At 53.6% G+C, this 15,615-nt stretch overlaps 1 protein-coding gene across 2 annotated transcripts; it reads right to left on the minus strand.

The window, feature by feature from the left end:
- Nucleotides 1–3,577: 3,577 nt before the first annotated feature.
- Nucleotides 3,578–14,356, minus strand: SYNGR4 (synaptogyrin 4). 2 transcript variants are annotated; one of them, XM_007997414.3, is made up of 4 exons: nucleotides 14,129–14,356; nucleotides 6,198–6,435; nucleotides 4,205–4,344; nucleotides 3,578–3,870 (listed from the first exon to the last, which is right to left on the minus strand). In XM_007997414.3, exons 1-4 carry the CDS (start codon nucleotides 14,219–14,221, stop codon nucleotides 3,637–3,639), a joined length of 705 nt encoding a protein of 234 aa, XP_007995605.1. In that variant the 5' UTR covers nucleotides 14,222–14,356; the 3' UTR covers nucleotides 3,578–3,636. The 2 variants fall into 2 exon arrangements, with proteins under 2 accessions (XP_007995605.1, XP_007995609.1); XM_007997418.3 differs by lacking the exon at nucleotides 14,129–14,356 and adding an exon at nucleotides 6,864–7,011.
- Nucleotides 14,357–15,615: the final 1,259 nt, after the last annotated feature.

The raw sequence follows: 15,615 nt of genomic DNA on the forward strand, positions 1-15,615 counted from the left end.
GAGACTGAGCCGTTGCACTCCAGCCTCGGTGACAGAGTGAGACTCCATCTCAAAAAAATAATAAATAAAAAACAAAAAACTAACTGGGCATGGCGGCCTGCACCTTTGGTCCCAGCTACTCAGGAGGCTGAGGTGGGAAGATTGTTTGAACCCAGGAAGTTGAGGCTGCAGTGAGCCGTGATCACTCTACTGCACTCTAGCCTGGGCAACAGAGATCCTGTCTTTGGAAAAAAAAAAAAAAAAATCTGTCTAGTTATTTAGTTTTATAGCCAATACAACTCAGGCCCAGTGACACACCCAAGCTTATCCAGAGGGATGTCTAGCGCTGAGTCCTTTCATTTCCGTGTCAGAACACTTCCTGTCTCCCTGCGCTGCTGCTGTTTTCTCTCTACGCCCAGTGGGACCACGTAGTTATTTCTACACCTCCAGGTACAGGGCCAGCCACACAGGAAGCCTCCAGAAAAGGACTAATGGAACCCAAATTTGATTCCCCACATCTCGTATCCTTTCGTCCGCTTTGTGAACTAGTGCTCTGCAGGCCACGATGGCCCCGGGCGGTGTGTTTCATTTGGCCTACCCAACGTTTATTTTGTATTTGTTGCCCACCGATTTCAATTTCTTTTTTTGAGATGGAGTCTTGCTCTGTCACCCAGGCTGAAGTGCAGTGGCGCCATCTCGGGTCCCTGCAACCTCCGCCTCCTGGGTTCAAGCAATGCTCCTGCCTCAGCCTCCTGAATAGCTGGGACTACAGGCACCCGCTGGTTGTAGTTAATTTTCGTATTTTTACAAATACAAATTATAAATTTTGTATTTGTTAATTTTTGTGTTTTTTGGTTAATTTTTGTATTTTTAGTAGAGGTGGGGTTTCACCATGTTGATCAGGCTGGTCTTGAACTCCTGACCTTGTGATCCACCCACCTCGGCCTCCCAAAGTGCTGGGATTATAGGTGTGAGTCACCACACCTGGCCTGATTTCACATTTTATTTTATTTTATTTGCAGACGGAGTCTCACTCTGTTGCCCAGGCTGGAGTGCAGTGGCGCGATCTCAGCTCACTGCAACCTCCCCTCCTGGGTTCAAGCGATTCTCCTGCCTCAGCCCCTGAGTAGCTGGGATTACAGGCGCCCGCCACCATGCCCAGCTAATTTTTATATTTTTAGTAGAGACGGGGTTTCACCATGTTAGCCAGGATGGTCTCAAACTCCTGACCTCATGATCCACCTGCCTCGGCCTCCCGAAATGCTGGGATTACAGGCGTGAGCCACCATGCCTGGCAGATTTCACGTTTTAAAACCCCCCACAGAATGGATGTCCAAATTGTCGTAGAAAAACTGGAGTTTCTATAGCTGTACTGTCTGGTAGGGTGGCCAGTGGTTATGTGTGACCGTTGAGCCCCTGAAACCTGGCGAGTCCACACTGAGGCGTGCTATTGGTGTAAATACACAATGGATTTCAAAAACTTAGTACCAAAGAGTGGAAAATGCCTCACTAATTATTTTTATGTTGATTACATGTTGAAATGATATTTTGGATATATTGACATAAATAAAATATTAAAATTAATTTCACTTGTTTCATTTTACTTTTTTCTTTTTTGAGACAGAGTCTCGTTCTGGAGTGCAGTGGTGTAATCTTGGCTCACAGCAACCTCCACCTCCTGGTTTCAAGTGATTCTCGTGCCTCAGATTCCCAAGTGGCTGGGATTACAGGCATACCCGACTAATTTTTGTATTTTTAGTAGAGACGGGGTTTCACCATGTTGGTCAGGCTGGTCTTGAACTTCTGGCCTCCTCAAGTCATCCGCCCACCTTGGCCTTTCAAAGTGCTGGGATTACAGGCATAAGCCACCACATCCAGCCTTGTTTTACTTTTCTCAATGTGGCCACTAGACTATTTTAAACTCTCCTTGGGTGTCACATCAGATTTCAAGTGGACAGCACTGTTCTAGAAACCCCAGGCTGGCCAAGTGGTGGCTCATGCCTAGAATCCCAGCACTTTGGGAGGCCAAGGCAGGAGGACTGCTTTGAACCCAGGAGTTCAAGACCAGCCTGGGCAACAGTGAGATCCCATCTCTTCAAAAAATTGAAAAATTAGCTGGGAGTGGTGGCACACACCTGTAGTCCCAGCTACTTTGGGGCTTGAGGCAGGAGGATTGCTTGATGCCAGGAGGTCAAGGCTGTAGAGAGCTATGATTGTACCACTGCACTCCAGTCTGGGCTGCAAAGCAAGATGCCATCTCAGAAAGAAAAGAAAAGAAACTTCAGGCCCCGTTACCGAATGTGTGCTGATTGGAGGCTGCCCCTCTGGACGTGGCCCTGTCCCCACTACTCCCTTTTTTTTTTTTTTTTTTTGAGACAGTCTCGCTCTGTCGCCCAGGCTGGAGTGCAGTGGCGCAATCTCAGCTCACTGCAAGCTCCGCCTCCCGGGTTCACGCCATTCTCCTGCCTCAGCCTCCCGAGTAGCTGGGACTACAGGCGCCCGCCACCGCGCCCGGCTAATTTTTTCTATTTTTAGTAGAGACGGGGTTTCAGCATGGTCTCGATCTCCTGACCTTGTGATCCGCCCGCCTCGGCCTCCCAAAGTGCTGGGATTACAGGCATGAGCCACCGCGCCCGGCCCCCACTACTCCCTTAATAGGCGCTTCACCCACTGGGGTTTCCTGCCTGGCTCCTACAGGTTGGAATGTTTGTGGCCTGTGCCTGAGTCCCCCGCTTACCACTGGGGTTCTCCTGGAATAAAAACCCCTCCTCCCCGAAGATATTCTTTGAAATATTTGAAGACAAGGGTCTCCCTTGAATCTCGTTTGCGGACTCAGCACCTCGTTCCTTCACTGACTCCTCACACACCATGGTTTTTAGTCTTTGGTCACCGTGGGGAGTGAAAGGGCTTGGGCTTGAGTGACAGGGCTGGGTCCCATTGTTGGCCCTTCTTTTTGGTGTTCTCTCCACAGGCAGAAGCATTTTCTCTCTCTGAACTTTTGCTTCCTCAACTGTAAGAGGAGACTCCTTGTGCCTCCCTCCCCTGGCCAGTGTGGGGACTCAAGGAGTAATGACAGGACTTAGTGTGCAACAGGCCTGAAAAAAGTGCTTCCTGGCCAGGCGTAGCGGCTCACGCCTGTAATCTCAGCACTTTGGGAAGCCGAGGTGGGCGGATCACAAGGTCAGAAGTTCAACACCAGACTGACCAACATGGTAAAACCCCGTCTCTACTGAAAATACAAAAATTAGCCAGGCTTGGTGGTGCGCATCTGTAATGCCAGCTACTAGGGAGGCTGAGGCAGGAGAATTGCTTGAACCTGGAAGGCAGAGGTTGCAGTGAGCTGAGATTGTGCCACTGCACTCCAGCCTGGGCGACACAGTGAGACTCTGTCTCAAAAAAAACAACAACAAAAAAAGTACTTCCCTCCTCTCACCACTTCCAATCCATCACTGTCAAGGTGGTGCCCCAATGATGGCTCCAGGGGATGCTATGGAAATGTGACCCAGTGCAGAGACCCCAATGGTGACCTTGTGGGATTCTTACCCACCCTTGCCACTCAAGGGACAAGAGTGGAACAGACATGATAAGGACTGAGGGCTGTTTTTAGAAACCCTTCTGGAGGGAGGATTCTCTCTTTATTGATGTGGATAAGGATATTTAGTTGTCAGGCATCATAGCGAGGCGGGGGACCTTTGGAGCGGTCAGACAAGGGGACAGGGCAGAGCTGGCATAACTCAGGCTGTTGGGGCCAGTGGTGGGCATGTTCACAGAGCTGGTGGCGGAGGGCGAGGGGAGGGTGGTCAGCACCATGCCGCCCTCATCCAGGGAGCGATTGTAAGGGACTGGAGCATCATTTCGGAGGTCCTGGAATGCCAGGTAGGCCTGGAATATCTGTGGGCAGAAAACAGCGTGCTGAAGGCGGGCTTGGGCTGGGCAGGTCAGGAGAGGGACTGGGCTGGGGACTGGCCTGGGAAGGAGACAAAGGGTACCGGTGTTTGGACTGCTCACTGTCCAGGAGCCCTGGGCCAAAGCACAGGCCCTGATGCTGGGCTGTGGCTGCTCAGAGGAAGCGGCACCTGGAAGGGACCAGCGGAGTCCTGGGGGAGCCCCCTCGTCCCTGACTCCCAGGGGAGCTAAGTGAGAGCAGGAAAGTTCTAGCCCTTTCAACCCCACCCTGCAGAGGGTGCCCCTCCTAGGGAGGGGCGGTGGAGGGGCTTGTCCTCACCCAGACAAGGATGGAGAAGAAGGTGAAGGCGATGGCCGCCTGGGCACTGCTGCTCCCCAGGAGGAACTCTTTGGGTGGCGAATGCTGCCACTGGTTGGCCAGGAAGCAGAAACCCACGAACCAGACAACTGCCCAGAGAACTGCGGTGTCACAGGGAGAGAAGAGGGGGCAGGAGGAAAGCTCGCTCAGGCAGGGCTGCTGAGGCATGGGAAGAATGGGGCTGGCGGTCTTGCTGCACGACCTTCTACGTGTTATTGAAAAATACTTTTTTTATCAGCTTCTGTGTTGACACATCTCCCAGGAGTCATTCCCCAATCCCTCCTTGCCTTCCCTAAAGCGAGCTGCTGGAGCAGAGTTGCGCTGTCTAATACAGGAGCTGCTGGCCACATGCAGCTGTTTAAATTTCTATTCATTAACACAGGATTTTAGGCCGGGCGAGGTGGCTCACGCCTGTAATCCCAGCACTTTGGGAAGCTGAGGCAAGTGGATCACTTGAGGCCAGGTGTTCGAGACCAGCCCAGGCAACATGGCGAAACCCCGTCTCTACTGAAAAAAAGAAAAACTAGCCAGGCATGGTGGCGGGCGCCTGTAGTCCCAGCTACTCGGGAGGCTGAAGCAGGAGAATCGCTTGAACCTGGGAGGCGGAGGTTACAGTGAACTGAGATTGTGCCACTGCACTCCAGCCTGGGCGACAGAGTGCAACTCTGTCTCAAAAAAAAAAAAAAAAAAAAAAAAGAAGTTTCTCAGCTGCACTGGCCACATTTCTTTTTGTTGTTGTTGTTGTTGAGACGGAGTCTGGCTCTGTTGCCCAGGCTGGGGTGCCATGGTGCAATCTCAGCTCACTACAAGCTCTGCCTCCCAGATTCAAGTGATTCTCCTGCTTCAGCCTTCCGAGTAGCTGGGATTACAGGCACTCACCTCCCTGCCCAGCTAATTTTTGTATTTTCAGTAGAGATGGGGTTTCGCCTGTTGGCCAGGCTGGTCTCGAACTCCTGGCCTCAAGTGATCTGCCTGCCGCGGCCTCCCAAAGTGCCAGGATTCCAGGAGTGAGCCACCGCGCCCTGCCAGTGGCTGCATTTTAAAGTGCTTAGTAGCCACGGGCGGGAAGTGGCTCCTGCATGAGAAAGTGTGGGCACAGAACATTTCCACCCTCACAGGGAGTTCTCCTGCATAGCACTAGATTGAATGACCTTCCAGGGCTCCCTTGGCCCTAAGTCACTGGGAGTGGCCCAGTGGGGAGGAGGAGCGGGAGGGTGGGGAGGAGTTGAGATCAAATAGACTGAGAGGAAGGAGGTCAGGCCCCAAAGAAGGACACACATTTTGTGCTAGATGTGTGCCAGGCTCCATCGGGAGTGTTTGGCACTGGTTAGGAGGCAAGACTTTGGCTGGGCGTGGTAGCTCAAGCCTGTAATCCCAGCACTTTGGGAGGCAGAGGCGGGCAGATCACGAGGTCAGGAGATCGAGACCATCCTGGCTAACACGGTGAAACCCTGTCTCTACTAAAATACAAAAAAAAATTAGCTGGGCATGGTGGCATGCGCCTGTAATCCCAGCTACTCGGGAGGTTGAGACAGAAGAATCGCTTGAACCCGGGAGGCGGAGGTTGCAGTGAGCCGAGACTGTGCCAGTGCACTCCAGCCTGGCGACAGAGTGAGACTCCATCCTCTCCAAAAAATAATAAAAATAAAGATTTTCTGTAAACGAGGGAAGCAAAGAAAACACAGGGCAGAAGGGAGGCTGCTGTAATTTGTCTGGGGGTCAGAAGAGGTGACCCTTACGCAGAGTCTGAAGGGTAATAATAATTCCCCAGGAGGAGACAGCAGGTGTCAGGAGCAGTGAGAAGCTCTGGGCCACTTGTGGTCAGATGCCTCCTGCTGGGAGGACGGTCAGGGTGGAGGCTGGCTGAAGGGTTGTGCCCGGGAGGCCCTGGGGAGCCAGGAGGGCTGTGAGCAGGAGGAGGGGCAGCTCTGGGTGGGGGGTCCTGGGGGCTTACCAGCCAGGATGAGGTCCAGGAGCTGGAAGGCTGTCTTGAATCGGGTGTCAGCAATGTGGGTCTCCTGGGTGTCCAGGACGAGGAAGGCCAGGCAGCTGAGGAAGGCCAGGAAGCTGGCTACCACAGCAAAGCTGCAGGCCACATTGTTGCTGTTGAGAATGCAGTGGAGCTGTGGAGACTCCATCTTGTTCTGGTAGCCATCGGTCAGCAGGGATGAGAAGATAATCAGAGAGAAGACCTGTGGATTCCCAGGGGCCAGAGAGGAGCTCAGTCTCTCCCTGAAGTTGCTCCTCCTTCCTCCCTGGTGCTGTCGATCTTTCTGTACACCCAGTCACTGGTCCGTCTGGGCCCCTCCCTCCTTGTCATTGTCATAGTGTCACATCCCTCAGCTTCCTGCCCCTCGTCCCCTCCGCTGCATCCTGGCTCAGGCCTCATCCACTCTCCTTGGCCCTTGCCCCAGCCTCCTCCCACCTCCAGTCTCCCCCACCTCAGCCCATCCCCACCACGGCCCCAGAGGAGTCTTTCCACACCCTGCCCCTCCCTGCCCACAGTCCCTCATGGCTCCCCAGTGCCTCAGGACTGAGTCCCAGCCCTGAAGCCTGGCCTTGGAGGCCCTGCAGAATCTCCGCTCCCCTCACTCTTCCAGTTTCATCTCTCCCCACTCACCCCTGCCTCCTCCACACTCTCCTTCTGCCACCAAACCCAGGTACCCGTATAAAATGCTTGGCCCAGTGCCCGGGACATGGGAAGAGCTGAATCAGTGTTTGCAGTCGTGATTATTCTCTCTGCCTCTCAGCTCTTCCCTCTGGGGTGGTTCTGAGGACTAAACGAGAGGAGGCACTTAGAGCCCTTCCCTCTGCGACTTCTCTCTCCTCCCTCCTGGCCTCACTAATTCCTATTCATTTCTTAGGTTCAATTTGCAAAATCGTCCAAGCATACAGAAAAATACGAAGAGAAACATAAACGCCCAGTGTCGACTGGCCAAACTAACACATATTAACATTTTGCCTTGTTTTTTGGCTTCAGGATTTTGTTTTAGACAAATAACGACACTGATCTGGTAACCCTGTCCCTCTGGTCTGTGCATGGTGCACAGTCTGCGTCCATGCCTGTCTTCTATGTGTATTTGCTAAATAAACCACAGAAACACTCTACAAAGCCTCACCCAGGTCATCCTTACAGCCACCCTAGGATGCAGGCACGACTCACAGCCATGTGTTTCAGATCATGGAACTGAGGCACAGAGAGGATAAGGAATTGGCTGAACCCAATTAGCTGGCTGGGCGAGGTGGCTCATGCCTGTAATTCAAGCACTTTGGGAGGCTGAGGTGGGAGGATTGTGTCAGACCAGGAGTTCGAGACCAGCCTGGGCATCAGAGTGAGACCCAGTCTCTACAAAAATATTAAAAACAAAAATTGTTGGGGGTGGTGGTGCGTACCTGTAGTCCCAGCTACTTGGGAGGCTGAGGCAGTAGGATCACTTGAGCCCAGGAGGTTGAGGCTGCAGTGAGCCATGATCATGCCACTGCACTCCAGCTGAGGTGAGAGAGCAAGACTTTGTCTCAAACCAAACAAACAAACAAAAGGCCAAGCACGGTGGCTCACATCTGTAATCCCAACACTTGGGAGGCCAAGGTGGGAGGAATCGCTTGAGCTCAGGTGACCAGCCTAGGCAACAGAGTGAGACCTAGTATCTACAAAAAATTAAAAAAAAAAAAAAAAAAAAAATTAGCTCAGTGTGGTGGCGTGCACCTGAAGTCCCAGGTACTTGCAGGGCTGAGGTAGGAGGATCACTTGAGACCTGGAAGTCAAGGCTGCAGTGAGCTCTGATAGTGTCACTGCACTCCAAGCTGTGAGACACAGTGAGACCCTGTCACAAAAAAAAAAAAAAAAAAAAAAAAGTGAGCTGGTCATTGTCAGTGTCAGAGCCTGGATTTGAACCGAAGCAACCTGGCTCCTGAGTCTGCCCTTGACCGCCTGCTCTCCTACCTCACGCTGGACCACGTGCCTTGAGTAGGGGGGCTCCTATCAACGAAATTCAGTGAAAATTTGCATCCCCAGTGATTTGTCCCAGATGGTCACAATGCAGCAGGGCAGGTCTGTGCCAGACAAAGATGAGCTGGTGTGTAGATGGGGCGGTGGGGAAGAGGCTGGGGCCTGGGGTCAGGGAGAGAGTCAAGGCAGAAGCCAGACTGAGGGCTGGATTTAAGGTGAGTTCTGAACTGGACCTTAAAGAACAAGGAGTTTCTTGGGCAGACAAGAGGAGGAAGGGCATTCCTGGCAGGGCGGACGGCACGTGGAAAAGACAGATGCTGTAGAGCGGGCAGCTTCAGAGATAAGAGAGAAACTCACTGGAGGGTTTTGGTGTGAGATGAGGCTGGAAAAGTGGGTGGGAGCCAGGCTCTAAGAGGCCTGGAACACCAGGGCCAGGAGCCAGACTTGGGAAGCTGTGGAAAGCATTCAATGTTATGAATGGGAGGATTCTGTGCAGGGGACAGCCAAGGTCAGCCTTGGGGTTAGAGTAGCCCTCTGCAGTCACGTGGCTGATGGATTGGAGGTGGGCAAGACAAGAGGCCAACACACCTGAGAGGAGGCGGGGAGGCCCAGGCGAGAAACACTGAGACCAGAGCCCTGGGGAATTCAGTAATATTTAGCGTGTAAAATAGGACTTGGTGATTGATTGGAAGTGGCAGTGTTGGCGATAGGGGTTGGGGGTGGGGGTGGGTAGGCCAAGGGAAACAGACTGTTGAAAATCTTCCCTTTGGTCTGGTGTGGTGGCTCGTGCCTGTAATCCCAGTGCTTTGGGAGGTTAAGACAGAAGGATCGCTTGAACCCATGAGGTTGGGAGTGCAGTGAGCTGTGACTGCACCACTGCACTCCAGCCTGGGCAACAGAGTGAGACCCTGTCTCAACAGAGAAGAAAAAGAAAATCTCCACTTCGTTAGAACTGGAACTCTTCCTGGACAGGCTCCACACAGGACTCTCTCTCTCTCTTTTTCTGTTTTTGAGACAGTGTCTCACTGTGTCTTGCAGGCCAGAGTGCAGTGGCGTGATCACGGCTCACTGCAGCCTCGACCTCCTGGGCTCAAGCGATCCTGCCACCTCAGCCTCCTGAGTAGCTGGGACTACAAGTGCGAAATACCATGCCTCACTCATATTTAATTTTTTGTAGAGATGGTATCACTATGTTGCACAAGCAGGTCTCAAACTCCTGGCCTCAAGCAATCCTCCTGCCTCGGCCTCTCAAAGTGTTGGGATGACAGGTGTGAGCCACCTTGCCGGGCCCCTCCTCCCTATCCCCAGCATCCAGCACTAGACTGGACTTCAGCAAATGTATGTTGAAAGAGTGAATGACTTTGGTGTTGTCTCGACTCTTGCCCTGCCCTTCAGAGTGGAGATGGAGGAGGCAAAGAACTGACCCCTAAACTCCTCAGCTTCCGTCCATCCTCCCTTCTCCTTTGCCTTAATTGCCTTCTGTGAACAACAACAACAGCAGCAACACCCTGGCTCCCTGTTTTTGCCTAGCCCTTCGGCAATAACCAAGGGTATTCACATCCATCATCTCACTTGATCCGCACAGCAACCCCTGGAGGGAGGCTGTAAGATGATTCTGCCTATTTTGGAGCAGAAGAACTGACTATAGAGAGGGAGTGTCTGGCCCTGCTGGTCTGAGGCAGAGCCAGGTTGAGGACGGGAAAGCACATCGATCATTGTTGAGACCATATTCATTTTACCTGTGCTACCTCCCTGGAACCTCACACCGGCCCCACGTGGTGGAGGCTATTAATTCATTTCTGTTTCACAGGTGATAAATCGAAGCCATTTTGGTGGAGTGGAAAGAGCCAGATGCGTCTGACTGCGTCTGACCAGCTGTATGGCCTGGGGCAAATCACCCATCTCTTGGAGCCTCAGTTTCCTGGTCTGTTTCTATGCTATGAAAAGGAGGAATGCGGGGGTGGGGGCTTGGGTCTAGCAGGTGCTCAGGAAAATGGTTGTTCTTGTGATTTGCCCAGAGAGGGGAGGCGTCCTCTCAAGGTCAGTAAGCGGTGGAAGGGGGATTGGAATCCAGCCCTCCTGACATCTAGGTGGGTGGGCTGTCTGTCCACTGACCCCCAAAACCCTGGGCTGTGACATGAGCCCGGGGCACTGGAGATTGGAGGAGCAGGGGCTCATCTGGGCTGGAGGGACCCTATCCCTCTGAAGCCTCAGTCCAAACTCCTTCCATGCCCTCCCTGGCCTGTCCCTAGGGAGGGAGCAAAGATTCATCAGTTAAGGCACCAGCTGGCAGGCGGCAGCGAGGACAAGAGTACCAGCTGCCCAGAGACTCCCTACTGAGGAGCCAGACCAGGGGAGAAGGAGGAGAGGGCGGGGCGGTGGGGAGGGTGGATGGAGGCGGCAGGCAAAGTCCGTGACCAGAACGTCTGGCATGGTTGGCGGCTCTTCCTCCCCTTTCCCTGCATCAGTCCACACCAGCTGGGGGCTTCCGTCTCCCTTGCCACCCGCCCTGCCTTCTGAGGCTTTCCAGACGGGTGGGTGGATCCGAGTTGGACTTGCTCATTAGCTGGGTGATGTCCTTGGGCAAGCCACTCAGCCTCTGTGAGCCTCAGTTTCCCCTTGGGTTAAACAGGGATCATAATGCCTGTGTCATAGGGTTGTGGTGAGAAGTAGCGAAGTTAACACCAGCAAAAGATCGGGTGCTGGGATGTGGTTTTCAACATTCCCCTCTTTCCCTGGGGAAGGACAATGGACACAAATCTCGATCATCCTAGGCCCTCTCCTCACTCACGAGTAATGGTTTGTTTTGATAATAATCACTGTTTAAGGCTGGGTGCGGGGGCTCACGCCTGTAATCCCAACACTTTGGAAGGCCGAGGCGGGTGGATCATTTGAGGTGAGGAGTTCAAGACCAGCCTGGCCAACATGGTGAAACCCCATCTCTACTAAGAATACAAAAATTAGCCAGGCGTGGTGGTGCACGCTGGGAATCCCAGCTACTCGGGAGGCACGAGAATTGCTTGAACCCGGGAGGCGGAGGTTGCAGTGAGCTGAGATTGCACCACTGCACTCCAGCCTGGGTGACAGAGCAAGGCTCTGTCTCAAAAAAAAAAAAAAAAAAGAAAAATCACTAAGGAAAGATCACTACTTGCCTGTCCCATGCTAATCAGTTTATAGGTATTAATTTGTTTCATTTTCACAATGGTCCTTCCTAGGAGTAGAGTATTAGGATCTTCTTTTTATAGACGAGAGTATGGAGATGTTCAGAGAAATCAAATAGCTTGCTCAGGGTCACACAGACACAGAGTGACCATGCAAGGCATCAAACGAAAGGGGCACTTTTGAGAAAGAAAGATGCTGCTGCTGGTAATGATGCCAGGCCTGGCCCAGGTAAACTGGGCAGTAAGTCACTTCGCATGGACAGCACGTGGCTGAGCCAGGATTCCAGGCCTGTCTGTTCCTTCTCCAACCTCAGGCTCTAGAAGGGGCAGAGAGATACTCTGGATTAGGACTTAGGGGAGACCCTGGGTTTGAGCTGGGGAACCCCACCTACTCCCAAGACCTCGATCAAGTCTCATCATCTCCCTAGGCCTTAGTTTCCAATTCTGTTAAAGCAGAGCGGTGGAAGCAGCACAGGTTAAAGGTCAGAGCCACAGCTCTAACCCTTCATGTACTGAGATCCAGAGATGAGCAGTGATTAGTTCAAGATCACAGAGCAAAGTCAGCGCTGAATGAGGATTTGACTTCAGGTGTCCAGATTCCTTTTTTTTTTTTTTTTTTTTTTGAGACGGAGTCTCGCTCTGTCCCCCAGGCTAGAGTGCAGTGGCCGGATCTCAGCTCACTGCAAGCTCCGCCTCCCGGGTTCATGCCATTCTCCTGCCTCAGCCTCCTGAGTAGCTGGGACTACAGGCGCCCGCCACCTCAACCGGCTAGTTTTTGTATTTTTTTAGTAGAGACGGGGTTTCACCGTGTTAGCCAGGATGGTCTCAATCTCCTGACCTCGTGATCCGCCCGTCTCGGCCTCCCAAAGTGCTGGGATTACAGGCTTGAGCCACCGCGCCCGGCCGTCCAGATTCTTTAGGAATGTGGGGATGATGAAATGAACGGTGCCATGGTGCCTGGCACACAGTGGCCACCCAACATCTGGCACTTTAGGTCTGCACTCCTTATTCTCTTCCTAGAGGCCCCAGCCCCTGTTCCTCTCCTCCTCCTCCCTCAACTGGGAGGTGGAAAATAAATGGGCTCTGGCATCTCACAGATCTGAGTTTGAATCCTGCCCCTGCCTCTTACTGAGTGACCTTAGCCAATACTGTCTAACAGAACTTTCTGGCATGATGAAAATGTCCCATATCTGCACTTTTTTTTTTTTTTTTTGAAATAGAATCTTACTCTGTTGCCCAGGCTGGAGTGCAGTGGCGTGAGCTCCACTCACTGCAAGCTCCGCCTCTCAGGTCAACGCCATTCTCCTGCCTCAGTCTCCCGAGTAGCTGGGACTATAGGCACCCGCCACCATGCCTGGCTAATTTTTTTGTATTTTCAGTAGAGACGGGGTTTCACCGTGTTAGCCAGGATGGTCTTGATCTCCTGACCTCGTGATCTGCCCGCCTCAGCCTCCCAAAGTGCTAGGATTACAGGCGTGAGCCACCGCGCCCGGCCACAGTTTTTTTTTTTTCTTAAGACAGGGTCTCACTCTGTCACCAACGCTGGAGTGCAACCTCCGCCACATGGGCTCAAGCCACCCTCGAGCCTCAGCCTCCTACGTAACTGGGACTACTGGCTCACGCCACCACGCCTGGATTTTTGTATTTTTAGTAGAGACAGGTTTTCGCCATGTTGGCCAGGCTGGTCTCAAATTTCTGACCTCAAGTGATCTGCCCACCTCGGCCTCCCAAAGTGCTAGTTTTACAGGCATGAACCACCACACCCAGCCTGTACTGTTTAATTTGAGAGTCCCCAGCCACATGTGGCTGTTGAGCGCCTAAAATGTGGCCACTATGACTAAAGAATGAACTCTTTTAATTAGTGCAACGTGAGGTAACCACATGTGGTTGTGGCTACCCCATTGGACATCCCAGATTTAAGAAATTTACTTAGGCTGGGTGTGGTGGCTGACACCTGTAATCCCAGCACTTTGGGAGGCTGAGACGGGTGGATCACTTGATGTCAGGAGTTCGAGAGCAGCCTGGCCAACATGGCAAAACTAAAAATACAAAAATTAGCCAGGCGCAGTGGTGCACACCTGTAATCCCAGCTACTAGGGAGGCTGAGGCAGGAGAATCACTTGAACCCAAGAGGTGGAAGTTGCAGTGAGCAGAGATTGTGCCACTGCACTCCAGCCTGGGTGACAAAGCGAAACTCCTTCCTTCCTTCCTCCCTTCCTCCCTCCCTCCCTCCCTCCCTTCCTTCCTTCCTTCCTCCTTACTTTCTTCCTTCCTCCCTCCCTTCCTCCCTCCCTCCCTCTCTCTCTTTCTTTCTTTCGAGATGGAGTCTGGCTCTGTTGCCCAGGCTGGAGTGCAGTAGTATGATCTCCGCTCACTGCAACCTCTACCACCCGGGTTCTAGCGATCCTGCCTCAGCCTCCTCAGTAGCTAGGATTACAGGTGTGTGCCACTACGCCTGGCTAATTAAGACTGTTTCGTAGAAAAAAAAAATTTACTTCACTTTTCTGAGCCCGTTTTCTTATCTCGGAGATGGGACTTGCAGCACCTACTCTGAGGGCTGTTCCTTACTATGAGAGTCTGTAAGTGCCTCAATAGCACGGGCCCATAGTGGGGTGCTCAGGAAAAGGTGGTGTCAGCATTTGCTCCCTGTTGCCTTGTCTCCCCGTCTGACCCCTTCCTTGCCTGCCCCCCCCCCCACCTCCTGCACTGTCTGGGAGTTGAGAGCTCCTGGCTCCTGTCACCCAGGGGCATAGTCGGGCCACGGGAGGGCCTCACCCCCTCGAAGACCCGCGTGATGGTCTTGGGCCTTCTCAGAAACTGCACGGCTTCGCTGCTGGCCAGGTCCTGGAGGCTTTCGGGGATGTGCATGGCAGCTGTTCTCCTTTGGGGTCACTGGGAGGTGGGAGTCAGGGTGCTGGGTGCTGCCTGCTGGGCACTGCCGTCCAGGGGCTTCAGGCCGGCCCTGGGCTTGGCTGCTGTGGGATGACACAGATGGGGGATGCCAGTCAGGGAAACCGGGTGGATGGGCTGTTGGAGGCCCCAGGATTGGGGGACACGGGGTGGGGATGGGGGGTCCCTGGAAGGGAGTTGTGTGGGGTGAGGGGACTGCTGAGCCTCTTAGGAGTCAGGGTGTGGGGTGAATGGGTTGTCAGGGGCCCTAGAAGTGGGGACATAGGATGGGGGTGCAGGTGGGTCCCAGGGAATGGGGTTGTGTGGTGAGGGGGCTTCTGTGGGCCCCAGGAGTGGGGGCACAGGATGGGGGTGCTGGGGGTCCCAGGAATGGGGTTGTGTGGGGTGAGAGGGCTGCTAGGGGTCCCTGAAGTGGGGGACATAGGATGTGGGTGCTAGGGGGGTCCCAGGAATGGGGTTGTGTGGGGAGGGTTGCCAGGGGTCACAGAGGTGGAGGTGCAGGGTGAGAGAGCCGCTGAGGGTCCCTTAGGTTGAGGTGTGGGTTAAGGGGGTCTACGGAGGATTCCAGAGAGGTGAGGGCCTGGGGTTAGGGGGATTCTGGGGGTCCCAGGAGTGGGGGGACATAAGTGAAGGGGCTGCTTCAGGTTCCAGAAGTCAGGAATGTGGGCTGAGGGGGTTGTGGGGTGAGGGCTGTCAGGCGTCCCAGAGGTGGAGTGCAGGGGAGGGCTGGGATATTTGGGGACCACATCTTGTGACCCAGGAGCAGAAGGACTGGGTCCTTCTGTGAGAGGACACAGGTGGGATTTTCTGGGGACTAAGGGGTGCGGCCATTGAGATCAGAGCCCCTGGGAGGTCTGAACCCGAAGAATCCCTTTCAGGTTTGGGGGTGACAGCACCCTTCGTGGAGAACCCAGGTATCTCAGGGCATATTTCAGGCTGTCTTGTGTCATTTGGGGCTATTTTCCCAGAATAAGGGCCTCCCTTTCGAATTCAGCTCCATTTTCATGAAAGTGCACTTTCTCAAGCTGGGAGTCGGGACCTCGGATTTGTGGGGAACCTCAGAATGAGGCCATGCCCCGCCACTGGGCTACCTTCTTAGAATCGCGGTCTCCCCTTTAAGGACCTGGAATGGCAGTGCTGGGGTTTGGGGGTGACACCGCCTAAGAAGAGGCCGCCCCGTCTCTGGAGGGCCAATCTGCGTCACCGGAGGGCCCGCCCTTCCTTTCGCCCGCCCACCTCTCCTGATCCCTGGCGCCACCTTCGCCTTCTTTTGGTTCCGCTTTTTCCCGCCTTTTCGCTCCCCCACAGCTGATTGGCTGCGCTCAAGTCCCGCCCCCTCCCGCTTTCCGCCT

This window comes from Chlorocebus sabaeus, chromosome 6, assembly GCF_047675955.1.
Source record: "Chlorocebus sabaeus isolate Y175 chromosome 6, mChlSab1.0.hap1, whole genome shotgun sequence".
NCBI classification, from domain to species: Eukaryota; Metazoa; Chordata; class Mammalia; order Primates; family Cercopithecidae; genus Chlorocebus; species Chlorocebus sabaeus.

Bases quoted from the DNA above. Each gene is read 5' to 3' on its own strand.
- SYNGR4 (XM_007997414.3), bottom strand. From the start codon at position 14,221: ATGCACATCCCCGAAAGCCTCCAGGACCTGGCCAGCAGCGAAGCCGTG. The intron at 6,436-14,128 runs GTGAGGCCCTCC...GGGAATCCACAG, and splicing joins TCACGCGGGTCTTCGAGGGG to GTCTTCTCTCTGATTATCTT. The intron at 4,345-6,197 runs GTAAGCCCCCAG...GTGACACCGCAG, and splicing joins CCTGGACCTCATCCTGGCTG to TTCTCTGGGCAGTTGTCTGG.